A 25,470-nucleotide genomic window follows, 5' to 3' on the forward strand; every position below is an offset into this window, starting at 1 on the left:
TGGGACCACACAGTCGAGTGTCATCCACCTCAAGGATGCGTATTTGGGTGTGTTGCTCTAATTACCTGACCAACGCTGCAAGTGTCTGTATCTCTCGGTCCTGGTTAACGCTGGGATATTATTATGACAGGAAGCGTAGAGTACAGCCTTGTCACACAGTCCCAAACCAAAATAGACTTCCATAGCAACATCGTCATCGTCATCATCATCATCCTCCTACTTCATCATCATCAATATAAACAAAACAGTCTTGAAGTCTGTGGCCTTTCATGCCCTGCTCTCATGGTGATCTCAGTTTCGATACCCGTCCACTTTTGTGCTTGGGGTGAGTCCTGTCAATGTCTTCAGTGTCGGCAGATACATGGTGGGCTGTTGTTGGAGGATGTGGTGGTGGTCTCCACTCTGGGAGGGATGCTCACTCAGTCTGGCTCCGTGACTAAGCCATTATTGTCGTTAGTAGGGGGCTTAGTAGGTGGTGTCCTAAGTACGTTGAATCGGAACAGGAACCACTGAACACCACCGAAGTGACTCAGCAGTAGTGCAGGGTCTCCTCTGGTGTGTGGCCTCCTGGCATCCTAACAGCGATGGTTCCCTGCGGACTGCCGATGGTGAAACTGTGATGGACAAACCCGGGTGTGGCCGTGTGTGGGGAAATCTAAATGAGCGGTGTGGGAATAATTCCACTGAAATGGTGCAGATGATGGGGCAGCCAAAAAAAAAAAAAAAAAAAAAAAAAAAAAAAATTCTGCTAGCATCAGAATGTTAGTATCAGTATCAGTACCAACTGCTCAAGGAGTCATCACTGCATTTGGACAAATCCATATACGCTACACCACATCTGCCAAGCAGATGCCTGACCAGCAGTGTAACCCAACGCGCTTAGTCAGGCCTTGAGAAAAAGAAAAAAAAACAGTTAATTTTCCAATATCAGAATCATAACACTTGCCTACGCAGCAGACTTTTTTTTATCATTGATAGTATCACAGTGGTCAAGGCTTGTTTTTATTTGTGTTTCTGTCTTCTTTCAACAGTGTGACAGATGGCACGATTCTACGCAACAAAATTCTGCTGGACCGTGAGATGGTGGACACCTATACCCTGCGAATCCGTGTGCAGGATACAAATGGAAACGTGAGTTGATTTTTGTTTTCAGACTCGGATTCAGATGGTTTGCTCACTTCAGGCCTTAGCTCTTGTGACGGGAAAATGTGAACAATAACTAACTAGTTATGTATAGTAATGAAGGGGAAAAAAAGAATGATACAACAATAGATATTTCAGGTGTATTTTAGAGAGTGATTGAGAGAGAGAGATGCTTGGCAAGTCATGGATACACATGTACAAAAATATGTATTTATATGCCTGCATGACAAATCACGTTCGTTGACACAACTGTCACACGTGAAACACTACTTCATATCCAAAGAACCAGGACCAGAACCAGAGCCTTTGAAGATGCTACGTGTGACTTAAAACATTGTGTGTGTGTGTGTGTGCAGTCGGCCACAGCGACTGTGACTGTGTCCATCACAGACGTCAATGACAATTCTCCAGTCTTCGGCAACAGCGTCTACACTTTCTCTATCGATGAAGGGGAAAACATTGGAACATCTGTTGGAACAGTGGGGGTCAGTATTTCATTTGAGACTCTTTTCATTTTCTTTTTCTGTGTCTTTATTTCGTTTGTTCAAAGAAAACAAATGATGGATGATACTGTGTGTGTGTGTGCATGTGTGCGTGCGTGTGTACTGTGCATGGGTGCGTGTGCATGTGCGCACATGTGTGTGTGTGTGTGCAAGTGAGTGTGTTTGTGTGTACTCGAGTGTTTGTGTGTCTGTGTGTGTACTGTGCATGGGTGCATGCTCATATGCACATATGTGTGTGCGTGTGTGTGTATGTGTGTGCGTGTGCGTGCATGCGTTTGTGCGTGTGTGTGTGTGTGTGCAAGCTTGATTATACATTTTATGCAAGAACTTGACTTAATGTATTCACTTTGTTTCTCCTGTGTTCAGGCTTCTGATGCAGATACTGGTCTCTTTGGCCAAGTTACCTACAGTATATTTCAACCCAGCCTGCCCAACACTGAGTAAGTAGTAGTATTACAACCAATATCAAGCAGTCATATTTAACGCTAATCTTGTCCTCAGAGGATCTGGAAAGGCATTAAAAGTTTTGGTTTCACTTTCAAAGTGTGAAAGCATGTCAACTGATCCACATTTTACACCACATTTGCTTACAAAACACACAAAAACAACACACGAAAACAAAAAAAAGGAAAAAAAGAAAAATCAGAGCAGATGCCTAACCTTTGCATAAACCCAACTCACTTTTAAGAACTTGAAAAAACATTTTTGAAAGATGAATCTGGTAAATGCCTAAGACTGGCTTTAACATGCAGCCAAAAATTGGCACTTATAAACACAGAGATAAGGTACTTCACCAGTTCCTGTTGCTAGCCAAAATACTTATCCACTTGATGTACTGCATTACATTGCAATACTTTGTCATTGTTGATGTACGACCCGACTCTTTACATTGTGGCAGTGCCGATCGGATTATTTAAATGTAAATTCCTGATTGTCGTCTTTCCTGTTTACTTATCCTATATAAATGTACATTATTATCCTTATCATTATGATGTATTGCATTGCATGGTATTGTTACTTTGTTGTTGTTTATGTATTGCCTTACTCTCTATAATGTAACAGTGCGGATTAATCAGATGATTTGAATGTAAATTCCTCATTATTGTCTTTCCTTTTCACTTATCCACATGTATTGCATTGCATTGCGTTACTTTGTTGTTCTCAATGTACTGCCCTACATCTTTATGTTGTGGCAGTGCAGATTGATTGGATGATTTGAATGTAAAATTCCTGATTGTTGTCTTTCCTTTTCACTTGTCCACATGATGCATTGCATCACGTGACTTTGTTGTTTTTGTCGATGTGCTGCCCTACTCTTTATGTTGTGGCAGTGCAGACTGATCGGATGATTTAAAAGTAAACTCCTGATGAGAGCTCGTCTTCTTTCCTTCCCTCAGCTTCAGCATCAACCCTTCGAGCGGAGAGATCACCAGTCAGCGGCAGTTTGACTATGAAAGGCAGAGGGTGTACCAGTTCACAGTGGTCGCCACCGATGGCGGTGTGGGTGCCAACACCGGGTTCGCCATAGTCATCGTCAACATCAATGACAGGCAGGACTCTGTGCCACTGTTTGACAGGACCAACTATGAGTTCAGTGTGGAGGAGCAACAAGCCAACACGTTTGTGGGGACAGTTGTGGTAAGACTGTTGTTATTGCTTTTGGTTCTTTGGTGTTTTGTGTGCACAGATTTGATGCACATTGTTTGCATACACATCACATTTCACCATCTTAGTTGAGACTGGTTTCTTACATGTAAAGTGCCCTGAGCTCTTCGAAAAGATTTAATATGAAATGCACATTATTATTGATTAGTTATCAATTATTATTATTAATTAGTTGTTAATTATTATCATTACAAAATAAAGACTTACATGAAAGGCAGCGAGTGGCAATATGGAAATGAATAGACAGGAAATGAGTAACATGAGACCATTTTTATTTCAGGTGGGATTTCATTCAGAATATCAATAATGGACATTGTATTGCATTGCATTGCACTGCATTACATTGCATGGCATTGTATATTTTTGTCACAACGGATTTCTCCCTGTGTGAAATTTCGGCTGTTCTGTCCAGTGAAAGACTCGGTGCTGCACCACTTCACTTTTATTTTGCTTACAGAAAAGAAAAAAAGTTGAAAAAAAAAAAGAAAAACCATGAGAAATGATTGCACTTTCTTTGTTACAGGCTACAGATCCAGACAGCACGCCCAACGTGGTGTACCAGTTGCTTGGCACAGAAGCTGCTCCATTCACGATTGTTGCAAACGGTGCCATTCAGACTCGACAGGCGTTAGATTACAACGTCAAGAACCGCTACATCTTCCAGGTCACCACGTCTGATGGTGCTGGCACCAACATTGCGTCGTCTACCGCCACTGTCACTGTCAACGTCATCGTAAGTCACGTGCATGCATGTCTTGAGACATGATCAATTGATTGGAAGGTTCATTGCATGGAAGATCATTGAGGAGGGTGTACCGGGTCCTTAGTGACAAGCCCTCTGGTGGCTGTGCAGGCCAATTTTTCTTGAGTGGCGCACCCTAGCACACAGAGGGTACACATACTGTGAGATGTTAGGTAAACAGGCGGTCATGACTTGTTGGCAGAATGTTTGCACCCGCGTTTATAAGTGTGCACTTTTTTGTGCTGTGCTGATGAAAATGTCGGTGTCTGTTTGTAATTGAATGCATTGTATTTGTGTTTGTGTGTGCGTTCGTGCATGCGTGTTTGTGTGCATGCATGTGTGTGTGGGCGCACGTGTGTGTGTGCATGCTTGTGTAAATTTTCTTGCAGTCTGGGCAGAAAAGAAAAAAAAAGATATTTTGCACAAAATGGAAATGAAATGGCTCCCTAATTTTTAAAGTCTATTGTTCTGATTTAGAAATTGGTTGAGGATGGTTGAGTGATAACATTTATTGATTGTGTTGATCAGGACATAAACAACTACCTACCAACCTTTTGAGTGCAGTCGGTTGTGTGGTACATATTTATTCAATGTGTTTTTCAGGACGTAAACAACAACGCACCAGTCATCAGTGTGCCTCCGGGAGTTGTTGATTTGTATGAAAACGACCCTGTGGGCAAACTCGTTGTGGACGTCGATGCTACTGATTCTGATCCACCTGTGAGTAGCAGCCATGCTACTTTGTTTCTCATGGACTGAAAGGGTTGAGTTTCTGTCAGCTAGGTACAAAATATACAATATACATGAAGTAGATATGTTCATCTGTATCTATATTGGTAGCTGTCTGTCTGTCTGTGTGTCAGTCTTTGTCTCTCCCTCTTTCTCTCTCTCTGTGTCTCATGTATGGATTTGTCTGAACTCAGTGATGCCTCCTTGAGAAACTAGAACTGTGATTAGAAACTGAAGCTGACTGTGATTTGAAACTGGAACTGACTGAATAGAAGCTGAAACTGAATAGAAACAGAAACTGAAACTGATTGTGATTTGCAGAACACAGCCAACAGTCGAATCACCTACACCATCCAGTCTGTGACACCACCTCAAGGCACCAACCTGTTCTACATCCGTGGTGACACTGGGGAGATGACTCTGGCGGCTCCCCTGCCTGCTGGAGTCTCACGGTACACTGTAAGTGCACAGGCACCATGGGGCTATCGCCTGCTGTTCATTCTACTCCAGGGGTGGGTTGCATGAGTGAACTTAGCAGTGTTAAATTTGCTTTTTGTTAAGATTGTTCCTACCTCCTCGGTAAATTCCATATTCTTTGGAACATTCTTAATTCTCAGCAAACTTGACACTGCAAAGATCGCCTCATGCAACCCGGCCTTTGTTCAAGTTAACTTGTACCATGATTACTTCCCTATTCTCATACCATCATGCTATTTTAATTTCGTTTATTCTTGCTTGGTACAGTTAGCGTTCTAAACTGAACCATTTACTGATTCTGAAGCTTTATTCGACAGATAAAATCAACAGTTCTCCATCTGTTTTCGTTTTAGTTAACCACCTGGTTTTTTTTTTACTGCAGTGATCTCATGTAGTTGTAGCAGGCAAAGTAGCTTTGGGGAAGAACGAATGTGCGAGGAGAAAAATGAGGTGGGGAACACGGCAAGGGAGATGGGGTGTATAATGGATGGGAATACTTATCTATCTAGATTCAGTATTTTTGGTTGACGTGTTTAAAATGAGTGTGTCTGTGTGTGTGTGTGTGCGTGTTCTGAATGGCAGGTTAAAGTGCGAGCATCAGATGCGGGAACCAATCCATCTGCGCGCTTTGCCGAAGCGGACATCACCGTTAACATCATCGGCAACTCTGCCCCCTCTTCAATCCACCGACTCAGACTCTCCCCACTATCAGCAGTACCCAGAACAATGTGGGCTACACTGCAGTGGCTACAGATCGTGACACAGTGGTACGTTTTGTGTGACACTTTTGTTGTTGTTGTTCGATTCCTCATTGGTGTGTGTGTGTGTGTGTGTGTGTGTGTGTGTGTGTTTCTGTGTTAAACCTTAACATCATCTGTAAAATATCATAGTGTGAAATTAGATCAAACTGCAGGTGCAAGTACATGTTATTTGCATCAGCCATTCTTTTCTTTTCTTTTTATTTTTTTTACATAGATGCCTTGCACAGGTCTATTAAGATGTGTATTGATATGAAAAAAGAGGACAGAATGTACTTTTCTGCACGTGCACACACGCACACACGCGTGCACGCACACATGCACACGCACACGCACATGCGCGTGCGCGCGCACACACACACACACACACCCACCCATCAACAGACACCTGCCTTTTTTTCTTCCTTTTGTTTTTTGTGGTATAATGTAGAAGGGTCAGTCTGCATGCTGTCACACCTTGTTGAAGCTGAAACCCTTTGTGCTGAACAGAAACAGTTCCAGATTCAGAGCTACTCTCTGATTGGCGACAGCACAGCGCTGGAGTATTTCACAGTGGTTGAGGAGCGCAATACTGCCGGGGACGTGACAGGAGGACGGGTGGAGATCAAGAAAAGTCTGGATCAGGACCCTCTGCTCAGGACAGAGTACACGGTAAGGCACACTGTGTGGGTGTAGGTGTGGGTGTTTGTGTGTGGGGGTTGTGGGTGTTTGCATGTGTGTGGGTGTGAGTGTGGGCGTGGGTGTGTGTTTGTGTGTGCATGGGTGTTTGCATGTGTGGGTGCAGGTGCATGTGTGTGCTTGGGTGTTTGCGTGTGTGCGTGTGGGTGTGGGCATGGGTGTTTGCATGATATGTGAGTGTGTGTGTGTGTTGTGTTCACATGTGTATGTGTGTGCGTGTATGTGTATGCACGTATGTGTTTGCGCATGTGTGTATGCTTGTGTGTGTGCTCATGTGCGTGCGTGGGCACACATGCACTTCTACTATTATTTCTGTTTGTGATAAGTGTTTCGTACGGTGTGATAAGTGTTTCATATGGTTGCGTTCTTGGTGACAAGTTGCCTCATTGATACGATTCATGTACAAGTTTGCATTTTTGATGACCACAGCACAAAGTTGCTCCGGTCTCACTGGTAGCTTTCACATGCTTGCATCCCTGGTGGACCCTGACACAGAGCTCTTTTGCTTCCACAGCTGGTGGTTCAGGCCACGGACGGAGGTGGGAAGACAGCACAGCAAACCATCATTGTGCCTGTGGACCGCAACCAGAACAAACCCACCCTGCTTCAGCAACAGTACGCCAAGGCTATCCCAGAGAACTTCGCACTGGCCTCCAGCATACTGCTTGTGTCTGCCACGGACCCGGATCAGGTGGGGTGAAGAACATGGCTGTGCAGGGCTGATTGGTCGTCTGTTCGGTGCGTCTGGAAACGGACGCTGCCGAAGCAGTTTGTTTTCACTTTGTCATCCTGCGGTCTGTCTGTCCTTAACGGTCTGTGTGTCCTTAATGGTATGTCTGTCCTTAACTGCCTCCCCACTCCCCTATCTCCTGCCCCCCCCCCGCACCTCTCCCCAACACCTCTCCCAAAATGAAACGAATGAAGAGACGAAGAAAAAAGAAAAGAAAATGTCTCTATATTTGTATGTCTATATCTATGTATTTATCTATATCTATATCAATCTATCTGGCTATCTCTCTCTCTCTCTCTATATATATATATATATATTTATATATATACAGTGTGTGTGTGTGTGTTAAAAAAAAGATAGGTAGATATAAAGAGAGAGAGAAGAGGAGGAGCAGGAGAGACAGACCCCCCAAAAAAACAACAACAACAACAACAAAAACAACAAAAAACAAAAAAACAACAAAAAAACGATCGTAACACACAGAACATGGCACCTCAATTCTTAACTCACAGCACACATTGTCAGATTTTATGGATCAAACACCCACCTGTTTTCTGTCTGCAGGGTGTGTACGGACAGCTGACCTTCACTATTCTCAACGATGGCACAGACACAACAGATTACTTCTACATTGAGACAGTCAACCAGAACGGTGAACTGCGCCTGAAGCGCAGTCTCATCAACTCTGGAAAAGATCAGTACACGGTAAGAAATATTCCATGGATGAGATTTTGTCATTGCTCTGTGTGTGTGTGTGTGCGTGTGCGTGTGCGTGTGTGTGTGTGTGTGTGTGTCATTTATCATACTTTATGGACACAGAATTTATGTGGAATAAATCGAATGAAGGAAAGTAAGACAGATTGGGATATGTTTCCTTTGTTTTACAGTTTTGCAGTGAAAAACATACATACCCTGGGGTCACAGCATGTCACAAAACCTGTATAATTATCTGTTTACCAAAAGTTGCCTGCATTGTGTGTTGGCTTGTGCACTAGTGCAAGCATGCCCACTTTCACACTTGTGCTCATACGTGCATGCTCTTTGCTTTATATCGCACATGTGCACACATAGTCATGCATGTCCGCACACCCACGTACATACACACGTACACACACATACACATGCAGACCAATGTATTTCTTTATTCCAGAATTTAATTTTCAGTATTGTCTCAAGGCCTAAGTTCGTTGGGTTATGCTGCTGGTCAGGCATCTGCTTTGCAGATGTGGTGTAGCGTATATGGATTTGTCTGAATACAGTGATGTCTCCTTGAGTAACTGAGCTGAACTGAACTGAACTTTGAAAAAAAGACACAACCACCTTATCCTTTGTGCAGTTTGAGGTGGAGGTGCGGGATGGAGGTGGGAAGGTGGCGGATAATCGTGCCACCGTCACCATCACCGTGTTGCGCAACGCCCAGACTCCCTTTTTCTTCAACACCACCTACAGAGCCACCATCAACGAAAATGCTGCTGTGGGCTCCGCTGTCATTCAGGTGTCTGCCACGGACAGTGATACCAGTGTAAGTCAGTCAGTCTTTGTTTTTCTTTCTCTTCTTTTTTGCCTAGTGATTTTGATGCAAAACACAAGAGAAAAAATAGATATAAAAACATCTTAGGATTAGCACTTTTCTGTTTCTTTCACTTCCTCTTCAGCCCCCCCCTCCCCCCTTCCCCCTCGTTCATCCCTTCCGCCATTTAAAAAAAAAAAAAATTTCATCTTTTCTTTTTGTCCTAGCCATCCGTACTTTGTGTGTGTGTGTGAGTGTGCGTGTGTGTGTGCGTGTGCGTGTGCGTGTGTGTGTGAGTGTGTGTGTGCATGTGCGTGTGCGTGTGTGTGTGTGTGGTGAAGTGCTCTCATGTGTTCTTCCTGCCACCGTTTCTGTGGACATGAATAATTGTGTTACAGGCCGCCTTCAACCAGATCACCTACACTATTCTGCCAGACTTCAACAAGGAGAGTGAGAAGTACTTCAGTATGGTCAACAACCCCAAGGGGCAGATTGTGGTTGCCTCCGACCTGAGACAAACTTCAACAGACTTGTTTCTGGTGAGCACAAAGATTTGGAACAGAGCAGTGTTGAAGTGCAAAGCTAAGCTTTGTCCGTTGACAAAATGTATTTTTCTTCACTTGCGGAGCAAAAGTAATGTTAAGACCGGAACAGCTCATTTTATCATGAGCCTCTCTCTAATGCAATTTAAGACAAACATATTCTGTCTTCCTCACATATGCAGAGTGGTGAAAAATGCTCTTTCTAATGCAAGTAAAGACAACCATATTATGTCTTCCACACACACACACAGAGTGGCGAAAAATGCTCTCTGATGCAAGTTAAGACAACCATATTCTGTCTTCCTCACATACATAGTGATGAAAAATACTCTCTGATGCAAGTAAAGACAGCCATATTCTGTCTTCCACACACACACACAGTGATGAAAAATGCTCTCTGATGCAAGTAAAGACAGCCATATTCTGTCTTCCACACACACTCAGTGATGAAAAGTGGTGACTGATGTGGAACTGTCTGTGATGCAGGTACAAGTGCTGGCAGAAGACAACGGCATCCCTCCCAACAAGGCGTACGCACTGGTGTTCATTACTGTTGTGCGAAACTTCCAGACACCGACATGGCCACAGCCCTTTTACACCACCACAGTGGATGAGAACCAGGCACTGGACACTATGTTCTTCACTGTCACTGTCACTGATACTGACAACACGGTATGGGCTGGAGACCACTGTGTGTGTGCGTGTGCGTGCGCGTGCGCGCGTGTGCACGTATGTATATGTTTACTCGGTAGTCCTGTGGTTTGGGCAGTTTCTGACTGAAGACTCCATCCATCCCTAAGCCTGTATTTCAAGTGGATGACTTTTCCTTTTTCTGTTAATTATTACAATAAAAAAGAGAGAAATCCAACATTTTCTATTTAAAAAGACCTGTATGTTGGATTTTCAGATATCAGTCTCATCAGATTTTATCTCCTCATTGTGCAGCTGATAATGATGATCGATAAGAATGATAGTAATACATGGCATGTGTGCACGCTTGCAAGTGCGTGTACATCTGTGGGCATTTTTACTGTTTGGTTGATGTTCTTGACAAATGTAAGCTGAATGTCAACAACAAAACAATCGCTGCTGCTGATGGTGAAGATGAGTGATGATCATGATTATGAAGAAATCAAGACAAAAAAGTCAGCCAGTGAGAGTGGGAGAGAGAAAGAGCCGAGTTGAAAGTCTGTGCTTGACATTTCCTTCAGTTTTTTGTGTGTGTGTTGTTTTTTGCTTTTTTTTTTTTTTAATTTTTTTTTTTTTTTTTTTTACATATCCTTTTGCATTTTGGTCAACTCACAGCTCACTTTGTAAGCAAGTTGTTGACAATGGTACATTCATTTTCAGGTCCATTTACGGTATATTAATTTTTAATAACTTTGTTTTTAGCTACCATTTTATGGTATGTTTCCAAGTACATCCCCACTCTCTTGGGTTTTTGGACAGTCGGCGTTGGGATGGTTCCCAAAGGCCAACTAGCCCACAATGCTGCAGCACTAAGAGCCAGTGCAATTTTGCCTCCTAGTTTGAGAGTCCATAGTCCTTCACAAAGACTAAGCTAGACACTCTCCACTATAATCAAATTCTAGCCCAAATAGTCGGAACAACAGTTGCCTCCTCTGCTGTTCTGATGGTCATAGTCGGACATGACTATCACATATATGGTATGTTTCAAGAGACTATTTTCAAGTATCATTACTTTATTGCATTGTTTAATTCATTCTCTCATCCAGCCATTTCACAATTCCTGTGTTCATTGATCATTTGTGGCATTAAACAGTCAATAGCAGATGTCCAGAAATAGTGCATAGAAACATAGAATAAACACTGGGCAATGGCATTTTCCTACATTGATATCAAGCCATTTTTGATAATCATATTGAGGCTAGATATAAACCAGCTGGTGAATAGTCAAGCACTGCAATTGTCCTTTTTGTTTCAGGCTCCCAACAACTATGTGGACTGCACACTGCTGGGCGACACAGAGGCCATGAAATTCTTTAACGTGCGCAATACTGGTAATAACAATGGGGTCAACACCTGTGGGATCAGTGTCAAATATCCTCTGTATTATGATCCAGCCAACCCTCAACCTGATCAGTACAATGTGAGTATAGGAACATTTTTTTTGCTGTTTTCTTTTAAAGGTTAAATTAGCAAACTTTGTGTGTGTGTGTGTGTGTGTGTGCATGTGTGTGTGTGCATGTGTGTGTGTGTGTATGGTGTGTGAGTGTGTGTGCATTTGTGTGTGTGAATGTTTGTTCTTGCTGAAGTGAACAGGGATGAGTTAGAAGGATGAATTCTATTGCAGAGTGCCTCACCAAAACATGTTTGTTGGTTCAGTTGTGCTGTTTTTTCTCCTTCTTTCCTCTTTCCTTCCTTTTTTCTATTTTCTTTTTTTTTCCCCATTCTTTTTCTTTCCTCTTTCATTCTGACATGTAGCACGTACAGAGTCTGCACACAGGTTCTTCCTGAATAATTACATATGTTGTGCAGAAAATGAACAGAATCTGAATCTGTCTCTCTGCCTCATTCACTCTCTCTCTTTCACTCTCTCTTTCCCTCTCTCTTTTTCTTTCTCCCATCACACACACACTCAGCTGTCCATAGCTTTTATTGCAATTATTCAAAATGCAAACACAATCAAACTCATAAAGGTTCAACAGGTGCTTTGATTTCACAGACAAGAGGAATTGGTGCAGGCAATGTTTTAACCCACATTGTGTCTCTTGTTATGACACAGCTTGTCATCCGGGGACAAGATGGCGGCTCTCCTTCACGGACAGCAACACCAGACCTGTCAGTCACGGTGAATGTGAGACGCAACCGCCAGCCTCCAGTGTTTGTGAACGATCCCTATGAGAGACAGGTGGATGTCGCGTCAGTGGATGATTCCACTGTGCTGCTTCAAGTCACTGCCACGGATAGTGACCAGTCGGTGCGTATTTATAGTCCACTGGCTTGCAGTATCTGAGAGAATACACTTCAAAATATCTTGTACAGGTTGCAGTTCATTGACTGGTTCTGCACTCTCATGCCTTTCCGACCTGGTAGACATTCACAGTCCACCTTGCTCTGGTTCGCGTTTTTTATTTGACACGTGTTGTGATACAAGCACTCGCCCCATGGTTTCTGAACATTGGCATGCTGCAGACTTTGGTTTTGGAAATCTATACCACAAAATATAAGACACTACTCTATTAAGTCTTTCAAATCTAAAGTTAAAACCAATATTTTGATCTTGCAAATCTGAAGTTAAAGCGAATATTTTCAAACAATGTTTTAAACAAAGGTCCTCCTTCCCCCTGTCTCCCCTCCTGACCCTCTCTGGGGATGTGTGTATGTTGTGTGTGTATGGTGGTGGGGAGGAAGGGGGGCCAGTTGGGAGAGGCGTGCGGGTTGTGAGTGATATCACACTGTTTTAGAATTGTATCTTTAGTGAGTGTATATCTTGACATTTTTCATTAAATTCTTGTCTTATTCCTACCACATGTTCTGTTAGATAATTAAAGCTGCAGGGTCAATGCTGTATAAATGCACATTATTATGATAATGACTATGACAATGACTATGATGATTATCATTTTTTTACTGTTATTATTGTATAATTCATGCTGTCATTGTGATATGTATAGCTGATTTTCTGTCAGTGTGACAACATCGATTTTTCCCCCTTACAGAATGTATTTTAGTACTTTAGAAAACAGAAGAGATTGATCAAATGTTTTACTGAGATTTTTTTTTCTTTTTCAAGCTGTCACATCTGCTTGATAGAGGTTTATGTATCCTGCCTGTTGACATACTGTCCTTTGTTTGTTTCAGCCGTTCAATATCATAACATACGAGATATATCCTGTTGGTGGATCACAAAACCTGTTCAGAGTTGATCAAAACACTGGTGAGATCAGACTGCTCCCTGGTGCATCCTTCACTGGTTCGGGTTCACTCTACACTGTAAGTTACCGTCAGTGGGTTGGGTTGTTTGATTTTTATGTCTGTCTAAAAATGCATTTTCACAGGAGTGTCGAAGAGAATATTCATTCAGGTCGGTCTCTCTTCATATTGTGCAGTATAAAGGGTTTGATTTGCTTTGTGATTTAAAAGAAGATTGCTTGCAGACTAGGACAGACCTCTTTTTTTATTTGTGATGTAGGGAAAGTATGAAATTAAAAGGACTGTTTAAGCACATTTTTCTGGCATAACAATGATGAGGGTAAAGCAGAAAGTGGTAATCCTATTTTAGTGAACTGGAACAGGTGTAGAAACAGTTGCACAATATTGTTAATTTGGGTGGTGGTGATGGTGGTGGTGGTAGTAAAGTAATGCAAGTATAATATTTTTATGGGCTATAAAACACTTTTTTTTCTCAATTTCAACCCAGTTGTGTTATGATATTGTGTGCAAGAAGTGTTTAAAATATGTTGAAATACTGTTGTAAAGCAGAATTGTATTCCAGTCAACCTCCGAACATGGAGCATGACATTTGTGGTGGTGAAAACCAATGAAACTTCCCCATGAATCACATGAAAAACAGTTCAGAAACAACTCACATTCACACAAACACCACACTTTGGAAACGGGGCAGAATCAATGAAGCAGAGACCAACAGACAGACAAGCAAGCAGATGATGCAACGTTTAAAGAGAAATCAGTGATGTCAGGGCCATGATGAGTTCTGATGAAGGTGCAAACATGGCCGTGGCACACAACAGTGATTGACCCAGCAGTGCTTTGTTATTTTCCTGTTTTGATTTGCAAATCATGCTGCACCTTATGTTTCGTTGAAATCATTTTGTTTTCTTATTTTGAGGATGTGTATTTTAATTCGAAGCACCTTGTAGTCAGTAAAATATGGTGGCATTTCCAGTTTTGTTGTGGTTTTGATAAAAGCAGGCAGTCTAATTTTGAGTGCTTATTCTGATATATTATATATTTTTAAAATGTTCTGTTTTAGGGATATGTGAGAGCTCTGGACAACGGGCAACCCCGCCTTACAGATGTAGCAGAATTTCGGATCATTGTCAACCGCAACCGTTACAGGCCACAGTTTGTGAACACAACCGTGAGCTTGAACGTTAATGAGGATGTACCTCCAGGCACCATTATCGGGAAATGTTCTGCCACTGACCAGGATGGGACGACAGGTTCACCTGTAAGTTCGCTTAACACATGCATACCTGTAACGCCAACGCCAACACACACACATGCACGCACTTGTCTGTCAGAAATTGAAACAGTTGTTGAGACATGCCTGTCAGAAATTGAAACAGTTATTGAGACATGTTTGTCATAAATCAAAACAGTTACTGAGACATGCCTGTCATAGATCGAAACAGTTGTTGAGATATACTCATTTCTGCTTCACCTAGCATGATGCATACAAATGAGTGCCTGTTTCTGTTTGGTGATATGTTGAGTTGGTTGAGTTGCTGACATACCTGTCATAAATTGAAACAATTATGGAAACATGCCTGTCATGAATTGAAACAGTTATTGAGACATGCCCTTTTCTTTTCTTTTCCAGAGCCGCAACTCGGAGATCATCTACTCGGCAACAGGGTCAGGCCTGGCCTTCTTCCGCCACGACCCGGCAACCGGTGACATTTATGTTCAGCGAGACTTGGCCGATGACACATCCAACAACAAATTCTATACCGTACGTCTGTTAACATTTTTCAGCGAACATCAGTTGAATAATTGAAGTTTGGGGGGAAGGGGTTTAGTTTTATATTTTTCCATTTTATATATAAAAAAATGAATGTTCAAGTATACTTTCCCCCTCTCTCCACTCCCCAGGTAAGTCTTTCTGCTGTTAAACTGTACTATCACCTGTTGGTATGGGCAGTGCTGTCATTCTGGCACTGAGCCTGGTTAGGGTGAGAGACTTCCAGATTATTGACATGCACACATTGATCCTTAACAGCAAGGAAACATACGTGTTATCTTATAAATGTGGTAACATATATCTTTGGAATCTGATAATGATATTTTGTGAAAATATCAAAGTGCTGAATGTGGTACAGATTTTTTTGTGTCTACAGATTATTTATCTTATTTGTATAGATATCTTTCTTTCTTGCATGTCTGACAGGGATGATGAATGCATTCTGTTGCAGTTCACGATGTCGGCAACAGACAATGGAGAAATCCCAAACACTGCAAGCAACCAGTGCATTGTCACCATCAATGTGGCACGCAACACGGGTGGCCCGGTGTTTGTGAACATGCCCTATGATTTCACCATTGATCGTACTGCTTCTGTTGGGGCTGTCGTTTCCAGTCGCATCAGTGCCACTGACCCAGACCAAGTGGGTTGTCCATACATGTCCTTATCTGTGTGTTGTGTTGTGTGTGATTAGTTTAACGCCTTTTCACTATTTAGTGATATTAGACGATGTTGTGTGTGTTTGTGTGTGAATGTGTGTGTGTGTGTGTGTGTGTGTGTGAGAGAGAGAGAGTGTGTGTGTGTGCGCACGTGTGCGTGTGTGTTATCTGCTGTGCAGGCATTGGATTGTTTTCTTCTTTTTCTGTGTTTCCATGTTTGGGTGGTGCTGTGTGTTCATACACATGAAGCCATCTCATTCATGCATGCTGAAATGAGCACACTCCTCCATTCATGCTTGTGTACAGATGATGTTGATACTTATTCACTGAAGCCAGTATATTCCATTAATGCATGTGTACAGATGTTGATATTCATACACCGAAGCAGTTCGTTTATTTAGAGTCTGTTCATCTAAGATCATGATATTAACACCGAAGCAAGCACGTTCCATTTGTGCTTTAGTTCAGGTATTGATAATCATACTCAGAAGCAAACACATACCATTCAAGATAGTGCACAGGTGTTTGTATTCATGCGCTGAAGCAAGCACATACCATTCAAGATAGTGCACAGGTGTTTGTATTCATGCGCTGAAGCAAGCACATACCATTCAAGATAGTGCACAGGCGTTTGTATTCATGCGCTGAAGCAAGCACATACCATTCAAGATAGTGCACAGGTGTTGGTATTCATGCGCTGAAGCAAGCACATACCATTCAAGATAGTGCACAGGTGTTGGTGTTCATACACTGAAGCAAACACATACCATTCAGGATAGTGTACAGGTATTGTTGGTATTCACACACTGAAGCAAGCACAAACAATTCATGCTTGTGTATAGGTGTTGTTGATGTTTACACACTGAAACAAGCACAAACAATTCATGCTTGTGTACAGGTATTGTTGATATTCATACACTGAAGCAAGTACAAACATTTCATGCTTGTGTACAGGTGTTGATATCCATATGCTGAAGCAAGCACATTCCATTCATGCTTGTATACAGGTGGTGTTATTCATACACTGAACCAAGCACAGTACTGCTTGTGTTCTGCTCCTCATGCCTATTTCTGCGACTTTCAGGGATCCTATGGTGGTGTGGTGAAGTACGAGCTTGTGAAGCAGGGCTCAGCTCCGTTTGCCATCGATGAAAATACAGGTGTTCTCACCCTGACCGGCAACATTGGCACTCTGGGGAACACTGTGTTTCAAGTGAGTATCAGTCCAGGTCTTTTTTTCTTTTTTGTTTTTGTTTTGTTTTGTGTGTCTGTGTGTGTGTGTGTGTGCGTGTGTGTGTGTGTGTGTATGTGTGTGTGTGTGTTGGTGTGTGTGTGTGTGTGTGTGTGTGTGTGTGTTTATGCAATAATGTCCAATAGTTTTTAAATCAAAACATTCAAAGACTCGCACACAATAAGAAAAACATATTGAAGCCAAGTATACACGAACAAGTACTATGTGGTAAGTGCAGAACAAATATCCTCACACTAAAGTGAAGGAAAACTAATAAAAATGGTTCAGAATGTTCCAAAAAGCCACTATAAACTTAAGTATTCTTATATGGCATTGATTTTGAATGTTGATGACGTCCTCTGTGCAGTTCATGGTTCGAGCCTACGACTCTGGCAACCCAGCCAGCGATACTTACGAACTGGTGACTGTCAGAGTGAATCAGAACCTGCAGACCCCGACCTTCACAAAGCCCTCTGCTGGCAATAATTACCAGGACACTGTTGAAATCTTTGAGACAGTTCAAGTGAATACAGGTTTCTACACTCTTCTTGCCACTGATGGTGATGTTTCGGTGAGTTTTCAAAGATTATTTAAATGTACGATAATAATGGTAATGATAATGACATAACAGTGTTAAAAGTATTACATTGCCTTGCATCTTGTGCAGAAACAAATCGAATTAAAGTAGTATGTGACAAATATAAATCAGTAACAAAGTAAACCATAATTCAAAATAAGCCATCCGCAGACATCCATTTCCAAGGAATTAAATTTCATTATGCTATGTTTAAAAAAAAAAGCCCCCCGCAAAACAGAATTGAAGACTTAAAGAAAAACCACTCCAACCCACACACCCACACCTCCCCAAGTACCACCCCCGATCACACCCACACCCACACCCACAAACCCCCCAATCCCCTTGTGTCCCCACCCACCACACTTTGCCTTTTTTGGGGGGGCAGTAAGACAGGAGTGTGTTGGTGTGTGCAGGCCCCGTACAACCGTGTGACGTTTTTCCTGGTGGACGGGCAGCCCATCGCCTCCAGGTACTTCCAGGTGACCTCCAACAACAACCAAGGCGAGGTGTCCCTGCACACCTCTGTTCTGGCCGACACAGCCACGCAGTATGAGGTCAGTGCTGTGCTGGACAGCTTTGTTGGTGTTAGTGTTAATAATGATAATAATGATGATAAAATGCAGGTTTATATAGCGCAGTACCCCCATCTCAGATGGGGCTCACAGCGCTTTACATTAAAATATACAAATTTAAGACAAGTGCCAAAAATATGTACAAAGTCAACAGTCTCACATGACATTGGCTAAAATGTATATATTTACGATTAAGTTACATAAGAATATGTAAATCATTACAGGAAACAGTCTCAAATCACACAGGCACAAATCACAGCAAAACAAAGCACATCACATTCACCTATAGTAAAAAAACAAAACAAAACCCAATAAACACCAAGGAACCAGGCATCACAAAAAACACACCAAATCATCACATATGTATACAAATCAACACAAAGAACACATCCAGCAATAAGATCACAGCAAGCATTTGCAGATGGAAAAGTTTTAGTGAGAAAAGTACAGTTTGAAAAAATATGTTTTGAGTGCTCTTTTGAATGAGAGTGTTGGAATGTAATGGAGTTGTGAGGGTATTATCATATAATTATATATAAAAATTGTTTTTGTGGTCACAACAGGTATCAGAGTAAAATTCTGAGAGCTCTCCTCAGGGAGAATACGTTGGTACAGTACTGCACCACTCATATTTTTTTCTTTTTTTTTTTTCTGTCTGCAGGTGTATTTGTTTGTCTATCAAAGTGGATTTTTCTGGAATTTTGCCAGAGACAGCAAACCTGTTGTTGTGGTTGGCTGTTTTTTTCACATCAGGAGGGATTCCACCTGCCTGAAGAGACCCGACTGACAACTGCCTTCAGGCGCTCATCATTCATTTCCCATATCAGTCAGACGGGCTTTAGTCACAAGCCAGGAACAACTGTAATTAAATGAATCTTGTTCTTTCTGATGCAGAGAGCCTATACTGATTAAAAAAAAAAAAAAAAATCTTTCTGGTCAGGTTCGCATCGGGGTGCGGGATGGAGGCTCACCCGCCAAAGAAGCCACTGCCACGGCGACACTGACTGTGAACGTGTACCGCAACACGTACACACCTGTCTTCCAGAATGTGGACACCTACACAAAGACCATCAACGAGAACGACCCTCTTGGCATCATTTTCACTGTCTCGGCCACGGATGATGACAGAGTGGTAAATATTGTTTTGGAATTGTGGTTTGTCCTGATTCTGATGACCATCATGGTTTGTGGGTATGATAAAGATAATGAGGGATACTTGAATAGCACTGTTCAGAACGCTGCTTTGGTTGCTGTTCAAAACACATACATAACACAGTACATCTATGTTACATGTACTCACAATGCCCCAAGCAAACTACATGCACACATGAACATACTGTACGCAAGCATACATTCACACATGCACACATTCATATTATGTCTGTCCCCACACACATACACAACACACGCACACAAACACACACACACAAGCACACACACACACACACACTCTCTTACACACACTCCTTCTCTCTCTGAATTAAGGGCATGTCCAAGCACTGTTAACAAATGTTCCCTTCAATGGTTCACAGGGCACCTACGAAGAAGTGAGCTATGAAGTGATAGGAGATGGGACGGCTGTCTCCTACTTCAGTGTGGACAACAATGGACGCATCAGTCTCACGCGATCCTTGGCCGGCACTGCTGAGAGCTACTATTCGGTCAGTTGGCAAGCAGTGTTTCTTTTTCTTCTCATATTTATTTTTCTCCAGAATTTGGGACATGTTGCTTTTTATATTTCAGTGATGGGAGTGATGAAATACTGGTGTGGGGGTCCATTTAGGTTTGGGTGTACCCTTAAAGGCTGTGCTTTCATGCTAGGTCTGAGTGTGAACAAGGCTGCGAGATACAGACAACTGCAGTGTTGGTCAGGAAATTTGAGCAACACACCTAAAGATGCATCCGTGAAGTGGATGACCCTTGTGTGTGTGGTACCAGGTCTTACCATTTCAGTCTATAGCACACTCTACTCCGGGTAGGAGCCTAGCTATGGGCTGAAAAAACCCACCATTGATAGGGCGCGAACTGGCATCCTCCCAGTTGTCAGTCTGTGATGCTGGCCACTTTGCCATGGTGGCTGGTGCTGAAAGTGTTTCTGTTGAGCAAGCTTCTCTTCAGTTCTTTTGAAATTGGTAGAAATGAATATGAATATGTAGGAGTCAGTGATATCATGTCCTGCATTTTATGCCATACACTTTATTTCAGAAATTGAATCACATGTTTTGTTGAGTGTATGTTTTTGTTGGGGGGTAGTGCTTTTAGAAAATGATATGTATATGAATGATAATATCACTAAGAAGCATTAGTTTCTTTCTGTCTAAGAATTATGAGGAAAGCTATGTACACATTTGCTATTCAGTCTCAGTGTTTGTCTTAGCAAGCTAGAGGCTTGTGATGTGTGAGTTCTATTTGGAGATTGTCAGCCGTCTTCATCTCCTTTGTTTATGGGCTGCCCCTCCCACATTCACTTGTACGAACTGGTTGGTGTTTACATGCATGACCATTTTTACCCCGCCACTTGGCAGCAATATTCTGTTTTCAGGGTTGGAGATTTTGTCAGTCATTCATGTTTTAGTTTTTTGAATTCACAGGTGCGCATACTTGCTAAGGACAATGGTTCCCCTCCAAAGAGCAGCCAGGCGGTGTTGACAGTGACGGTTCTGAAGAATCTGAACACACCCACATGGGTCGGCTCCACTAACTACTTCAGAAAGATTTCCTCCACCCAGCCTGTGCTGGTTCCAATCATCACTCTGAGTGCCACCGATGCTGACACAATGGTCAGTGGACTGTGTGTGTGTGTGTGTGTGTGTGTGTGTGTGTGTGAGTGTGTGTGTGTGTGTGTGCATGCATGCATATGAGTGTGTGTGTATTTATGTATGAGAGAGAATCATGGCATGCACTTTGAAATGTATTTGAACTGATTTTTAAGACTACAAAATCAAAACATTGTGTGTACATGCGCACACGTGTTTGTGTGTGTATGTGTTTATTAAAGTGTTTGACTTTTTTTTTTTAATCTATCAAAGAGCTTGACCGTTATGTTTTGTATCATTTGCAGGCACCATACAATGAAGTGGAGTTCTTTGCAGTGGACAGTAATAGCCCTGCACTAGACTGGTTCCAGTTTGATCAGTCAGGAAACGTCTCTGTTCGCCAGCCGCTGTACCTGCACCCCACACAAGCGACATCATTCACCGTGAGTGTGATTTTTGTACCTGCACCCCACACTAGCCACATCATTCACCGTCTGATTTTTGTACCTGCACCCCACACTAGCCACATCATTCACCGTGTGATTTTTGTACCTGCACCCCACACAAGCCACATCATTCACTGTGAGTGTGATTTTTGTACCTGCACCCCACACAAGCCACATCATTCACCGTGAGTGACTTTTGTACCTGCACCCCACACTAGCCACATCATTCGCCATGTGATTTTTGTACCTGCACCCCACACAAGCCACATCATTCACCATGTGATTTTTGTACCTGCACCCCACACAAGCCACATCATTCACCATGAGTGTGATTTTTGTACAGCTGAAGATTGAGCAGAGAGGGATGAGATTTACATGTTTGAATTAGATTTAGACAAATAACTAACTTTAATTTTTGAGTTAAAGTGGTTAGGGTTTGAGGCCCCTTTTCGGCATGGTGAAATGCACCTCACTCTAATTTTCCCCACTCCACCAAAGTGTGAATGGGTATCTGACTGGGTGGGGAAGATTAAAAAGACAGGGGAGGATAGGGCCCCACCTTCCTGTGATGTGGATTTGAATTCACTCTCTCGAAAGTTGTAAAAAGCTATGGGATCTTGAACCATTTTTTTGTGTGTGTGTTAACGTAACCTCTTAAAAGTTGCCCAGATGAATCCACTAACAACTGTGAGTCAAAAGTGGTTTCATCATAAACACATGTTTGTCCACCAGCCAGCATTTCCTGTGTCTTTTGCACAGATCAGTCAGAAGCAGCCTGCAGGTTGACCTTCTCTTCCGTGTTCTTTGTTTTCTGGCAGCCTGACTAGCTGCTGTCAGTCCTCATGTAGTACAAATTTTCTGAGTCCAAAACTGAAAGAAAGATTGAAGATGTCAGTGGACAGGTTTCTGTTTGTGTTGTCTACAGTGCTGCTTTCAGATGTTCAGCATAAAGACTTTGTGCGAATTTGGTATTTTGTAACTTTTTTGTTTGGTACAAAGTGAATCTGATAGCATAGGCTAACACTGTATGTTTTTTTCAGTGTAAAAGTGGGTGGGTGTTTCTGTGAAGTATTAATGTTTTATCACTCACATTATCAACTATTGATTTCAGTGGACTATGGGCATCAGGGATAAAGGTGTGCCAAGCAATGAACAGCCTCTCCGTGCCACAGTGACCGTCGAAGTGGAGTACAACACTAATGCACCTGACTTCTCCAGCACTACTGTTTGTGGTGGCACTGTGAGCCTGGATGAAAACCGTCCACTCGGATCGGTTGTCACCACTGTCACTGTGAGAGATGCGGATGCTTCGGTAAGTGTGCTTTTCTTTCTGTATGATTTGTGTGGGAGTGACCATGTGTTCATGATTTGTGTGAAAGTGTTTATGTGTGTATAAGTGCGTGTGCATATGCATATGAGAGTGACCATGTGTATATGAGTGACCATGTGTATATGAGTGAATGTGTATATGCATGTGAGAGTGACCATGTGTGCGAGTTCTGTGAGAGTGACCATGTGTGTATGAGTGCATGTGCAAGTGAGAGTGACCATGTGTGTGAGTTCTGTGAAAGTGACCAAGTGTGTATAAGTGCATGTGCAAGTGAGAGTGACCATGTGTATGAGTGCATGTGCAAGTGAGAGTGACCATGTGTGTATGAGTGCATGTGCAAGTGAGAGTGACCATGTGTGTATGAGTGCATGTGAGAGTGACCTTGTGTATGAGTGCATGTGCAAGTGAGAGTGACCATGTGTGTATACTTTAAGCGCATATGCATGAGAAAGTGTGTATGAGTGCATGTGAGAGTGACCTTGTGTATGAGTGCATGTGCAAGTGAGAGTGAGCATGTGTGTATACTTTAAGTACATATGCATGAGAAAGTGTGTATGAGTGCATGTGCAAATGAGAGTGAGCAAGCTAGAGAGAATGGTGTTTGTGACAGTAGGTGAGCATGCACTCAAGGCCTAAGTGTGCTTGGTTATGCAACTGGTGAGGCATCTGACTAGTAGATGTGATGTGTACATGGATATGCCTGAATGCAGTGATGCCTCCTTGAGAAAGTGAAACAGAAATGGTTATGCAGCTGGTCAGACATCTGCCTGGTAGATGTGATGTTGTGTACATGGATGACGGGTGCAATAGCCGAGTGGTTAAAGCGTTGGACTGTCAATCTGAGGATCCCGGGTTCGAATCACGGTGACGGCGCCTGGTGGGTAAAGGGTGGAGATTTTTACGATCTCCCAGGTCAACATATGTGCAGACCTGCTAGTGCCTGAACCCCCTTCGTGTGTATATGCAAGCAGAAGATCAAATACGCATGTTAAAGATCCTGTAATCCATGTCAGCGTTCGGCGGGTTATGGAAACAAGAACATACCCAGCATGCACACCCCCGAAAACGGAGTATGGCTGCCTACATGGCGGGGTAAAAATGGTCATACACGCAAAAGCCCACTCGTGTGCATATGAGTGAACACAGAAGAAGAAGTGTACATGGATGTGTCCAAATGCAGTGATGCCTCCTTGAGAGAAAGTGAAAGTTAATTTTTTTTTTTTTTTTTTTTTTTTTTTTGGCTACAGAGTCCTTTCAACGTGGTTGACCTGAGCATCATTGGAGACGACCAAGCTCCTGCCTTCTTCAACCTGACAGCAGTGGCCGGTGCTCCCTACCAGAGGAACGTGGTGCTGACCAGCAGCCTGAGTACCTCCAGTGCTGACAAGTACACGGTGAGTGGGACCATGTGCAGCATCACGCTCTGGTTTTTTTGGTTTTTTTTTCTCACTTGTCTTTCATTCATCTGCTTGCTTTGTGTGTGTGTGTGTAGGTGTGTGTGTGCATGTGTGTGTCGTGTGCGTGTGTGTGTGTGTGTGTGTGTGTGACTGAAGCCTGACCGAATGACACAGGAAATGGATGATGAGTGCTTAAATGCAGCTGTCGGTTGGCTTTACTCAGGTCAACAGTCTTTTGTGTGAATGACTCTGAGCAGCTGCTAAAAGCCTGGTCTCTGAAGATAAGTAATGTATAAGTACATATCAGTGATAGACGATAAGTGATGTATAAGTACATATCAATGATAGGTTGTGATAATATATTCAGTTTATTTTTCCAGATAAGTCCACTTATGCCTCTGGTTTTTTATGTTCAGTTTAGTTTCCTTCCCTTCCTTCCTTTGTTCTCTTCCCCCCCCCCCCCCCATTGTTTGTTAGAGGCCAGGGGGTGTTTTACTTTTCTATTTATATCAGTAGGAGGTCCATGTGAGCCATGAACTGTCTTTTTATTTCCTTTGTTGACATAGCCCAGGAAAGTGGAGTAATGGTTTTTACCTTTGATGTACACATTATCATAAATCCAGGTTTTTTAATTTCTATATTATGTCGTTTTCTGAAATCCACCATGCCTCACAGGTGCTACAGGTTAATTAAATCTGGACCCATGAAACTTTATTTCTTTTAAACATTAGATATTAAATATTTTAAACCTTAAGCCCCTTAAGCCTTTTAAACCTCAATCCTATAAAAACTTCAGCCTTTTAAACCTTAAACATTTCCAGCAGCCTTGAGCCTTTTAAACCTTAATCCTTTTAAACCTTGAGCTTTTTAAACCTGAAGCCATTTAAACTTGAAGCCTTTTAAACCTTAAACATGGAACCTTTTAAACCTAAGCCTTGTAAACCTTGAGCCTTTCAAACCTTAAACCTTTTAAATCTGGAGCCTTTTAAACCTTAAACCTTTCAAACCTTAAGCCATTCAGACCGTAAGCCTTTCAAACCTTAAACCTTTCAAACCATAAACCTGGCCTCATTATTTGTTAATTTCCAGTTGAAAAACCACCGAGGCAACCATGTGTGTGTTCTGTATTGTGCATGTGTTTTGTGTGGCTTGTTCACGATTAGGGAGACTATGCCGGTCTTGAGTGGAAGCTAATTTGTGTTTGCACATTTCTTCTGTCTTTGCTGCTGTGTGCACATGTCAAATGATCGGTATAAGGACAGGCCCGACGCTTCCTTTTTGAGGAAGTGTCTGGGTTTGTTACAATGTACCTTTTATTTACCTGTGTGCTAGCTGAATCGGTAGCGTAAGCAGCACT

General features: G+C 42.4%; 1 protein-coding gene across 1 annotated transcript in view; it reads left to right on the plus strand.

Annotated features, from left to right (window-relative positions):
- LOC143286623 (uncharacterized) overlaps window positions 1–25,470 on the plus strand; it is a 177,678-nt gene that overhangs the window by 21,085 nt on the left and 131,123 nt on the right. The window contains exons 19-46 of the mRNA XM_076594665.1: window positions 1,032–1,131; window positions 1,500–1,628; window positions 2,013–2,086; window positions 3,044–3,284; window positions 3,835–4,044; window positions 4,657–4,773; window positions 5,104–5,241; window positions 6,507–6,668; window positions 7,210–7,386; window positions 7,990–8,130; window positions 8,762–8,947; window positions 9,334–9,474; window positions 9,964–10,149; window positions 11,423–11,587; window positions 12,224–12,418; window positions 13,303–13,434; window positions 14,435–14,632; window positions 15,005–15,136; window positions 15,597–15,788; window positions 16,889–17,017; window positions 17,403–17,606; window positions 18,026–18,166; window positions 19,125–19,316; window positions 19,717–19,845; window positions 20,776–20,964; window positions 21,246–21,383; window positions 22,498–22,698; window positions 23,964–24,110. Of these exons, the coding sequence (XP_076450780.1) occupies window positions 1,032–1,131; window positions 1,500–1,628; window positions 2,013–2,086; window positions 3,044–3,284; window positions 3,835–4,044; window positions 4,657–4,773; window positions 5,104–5,241; window positions 6,507–6,668; window positions 7,210–7,386; window positions 7,990–8,130; window positions 8,762–8,947; window positions 9,334–9,474; window positions 9,964–10,149; window positions 11,423–11,587; window positions 12,224–12,418; window positions 13,303–13,434; window positions 14,435–14,632; window positions 15,005–15,136; window positions 15,597–15,788; window positions 16,889–17,017; window positions 17,403–17,606; window positions 18,026–18,166; window positions 19,125–19,316; window positions 19,717–19,845; window positions 20,776–20,964; window positions 21,246–21,383; window positions 22,498–22,698; window positions 23,964–24,110 (4,486 nt within the window). The remainder of the gene's footprint in view (window positions 1–1,031; window positions 1,132–1,499; window positions 1,629–2,012; window positions 2,087–3,043; window positions 3,285–3,834; window positions 4,045–4,656; window positions 4,774–5,103; window positions 5,242–6,506; window positions 6,669–7,209; window positions 7,387–7,989; window positions 8,131–8,761; window positions 8,948–9,333; window positions 9,475–9,963; window positions 10,150–11,422; window positions 11,588–12,223; window positions 12,419–13,302; window positions 13,435–14,434; window positions 14,633–15,004; window positions 15,137–15,596; window positions 15,789–16,888; window positions 17,018–17,402; window positions 17,607–18,025; window positions 18,167–19,124; window positions 19,317–19,716; window positions 19,846–20,775; window positions 20,965–21,245; window positions 21,384–22,497; window positions 22,699–23,963; window positions 24,111–25,470) is intronic.

This window comes from Babylonia areolata, chromosome 1 (genome assembly GCF_041734735.1).
Source record: "Babylonia areolata isolate BAREFJ2019XMU chromosome 1, ASM4173473v1, whole genome shotgun sequence".
Taxonomy (NCBI): Eukaryota; Metazoa; Mollusca; class Gastropoda; order Neogastropoda; family Buccinidae; genus Babylonia; species Babylonia areolata.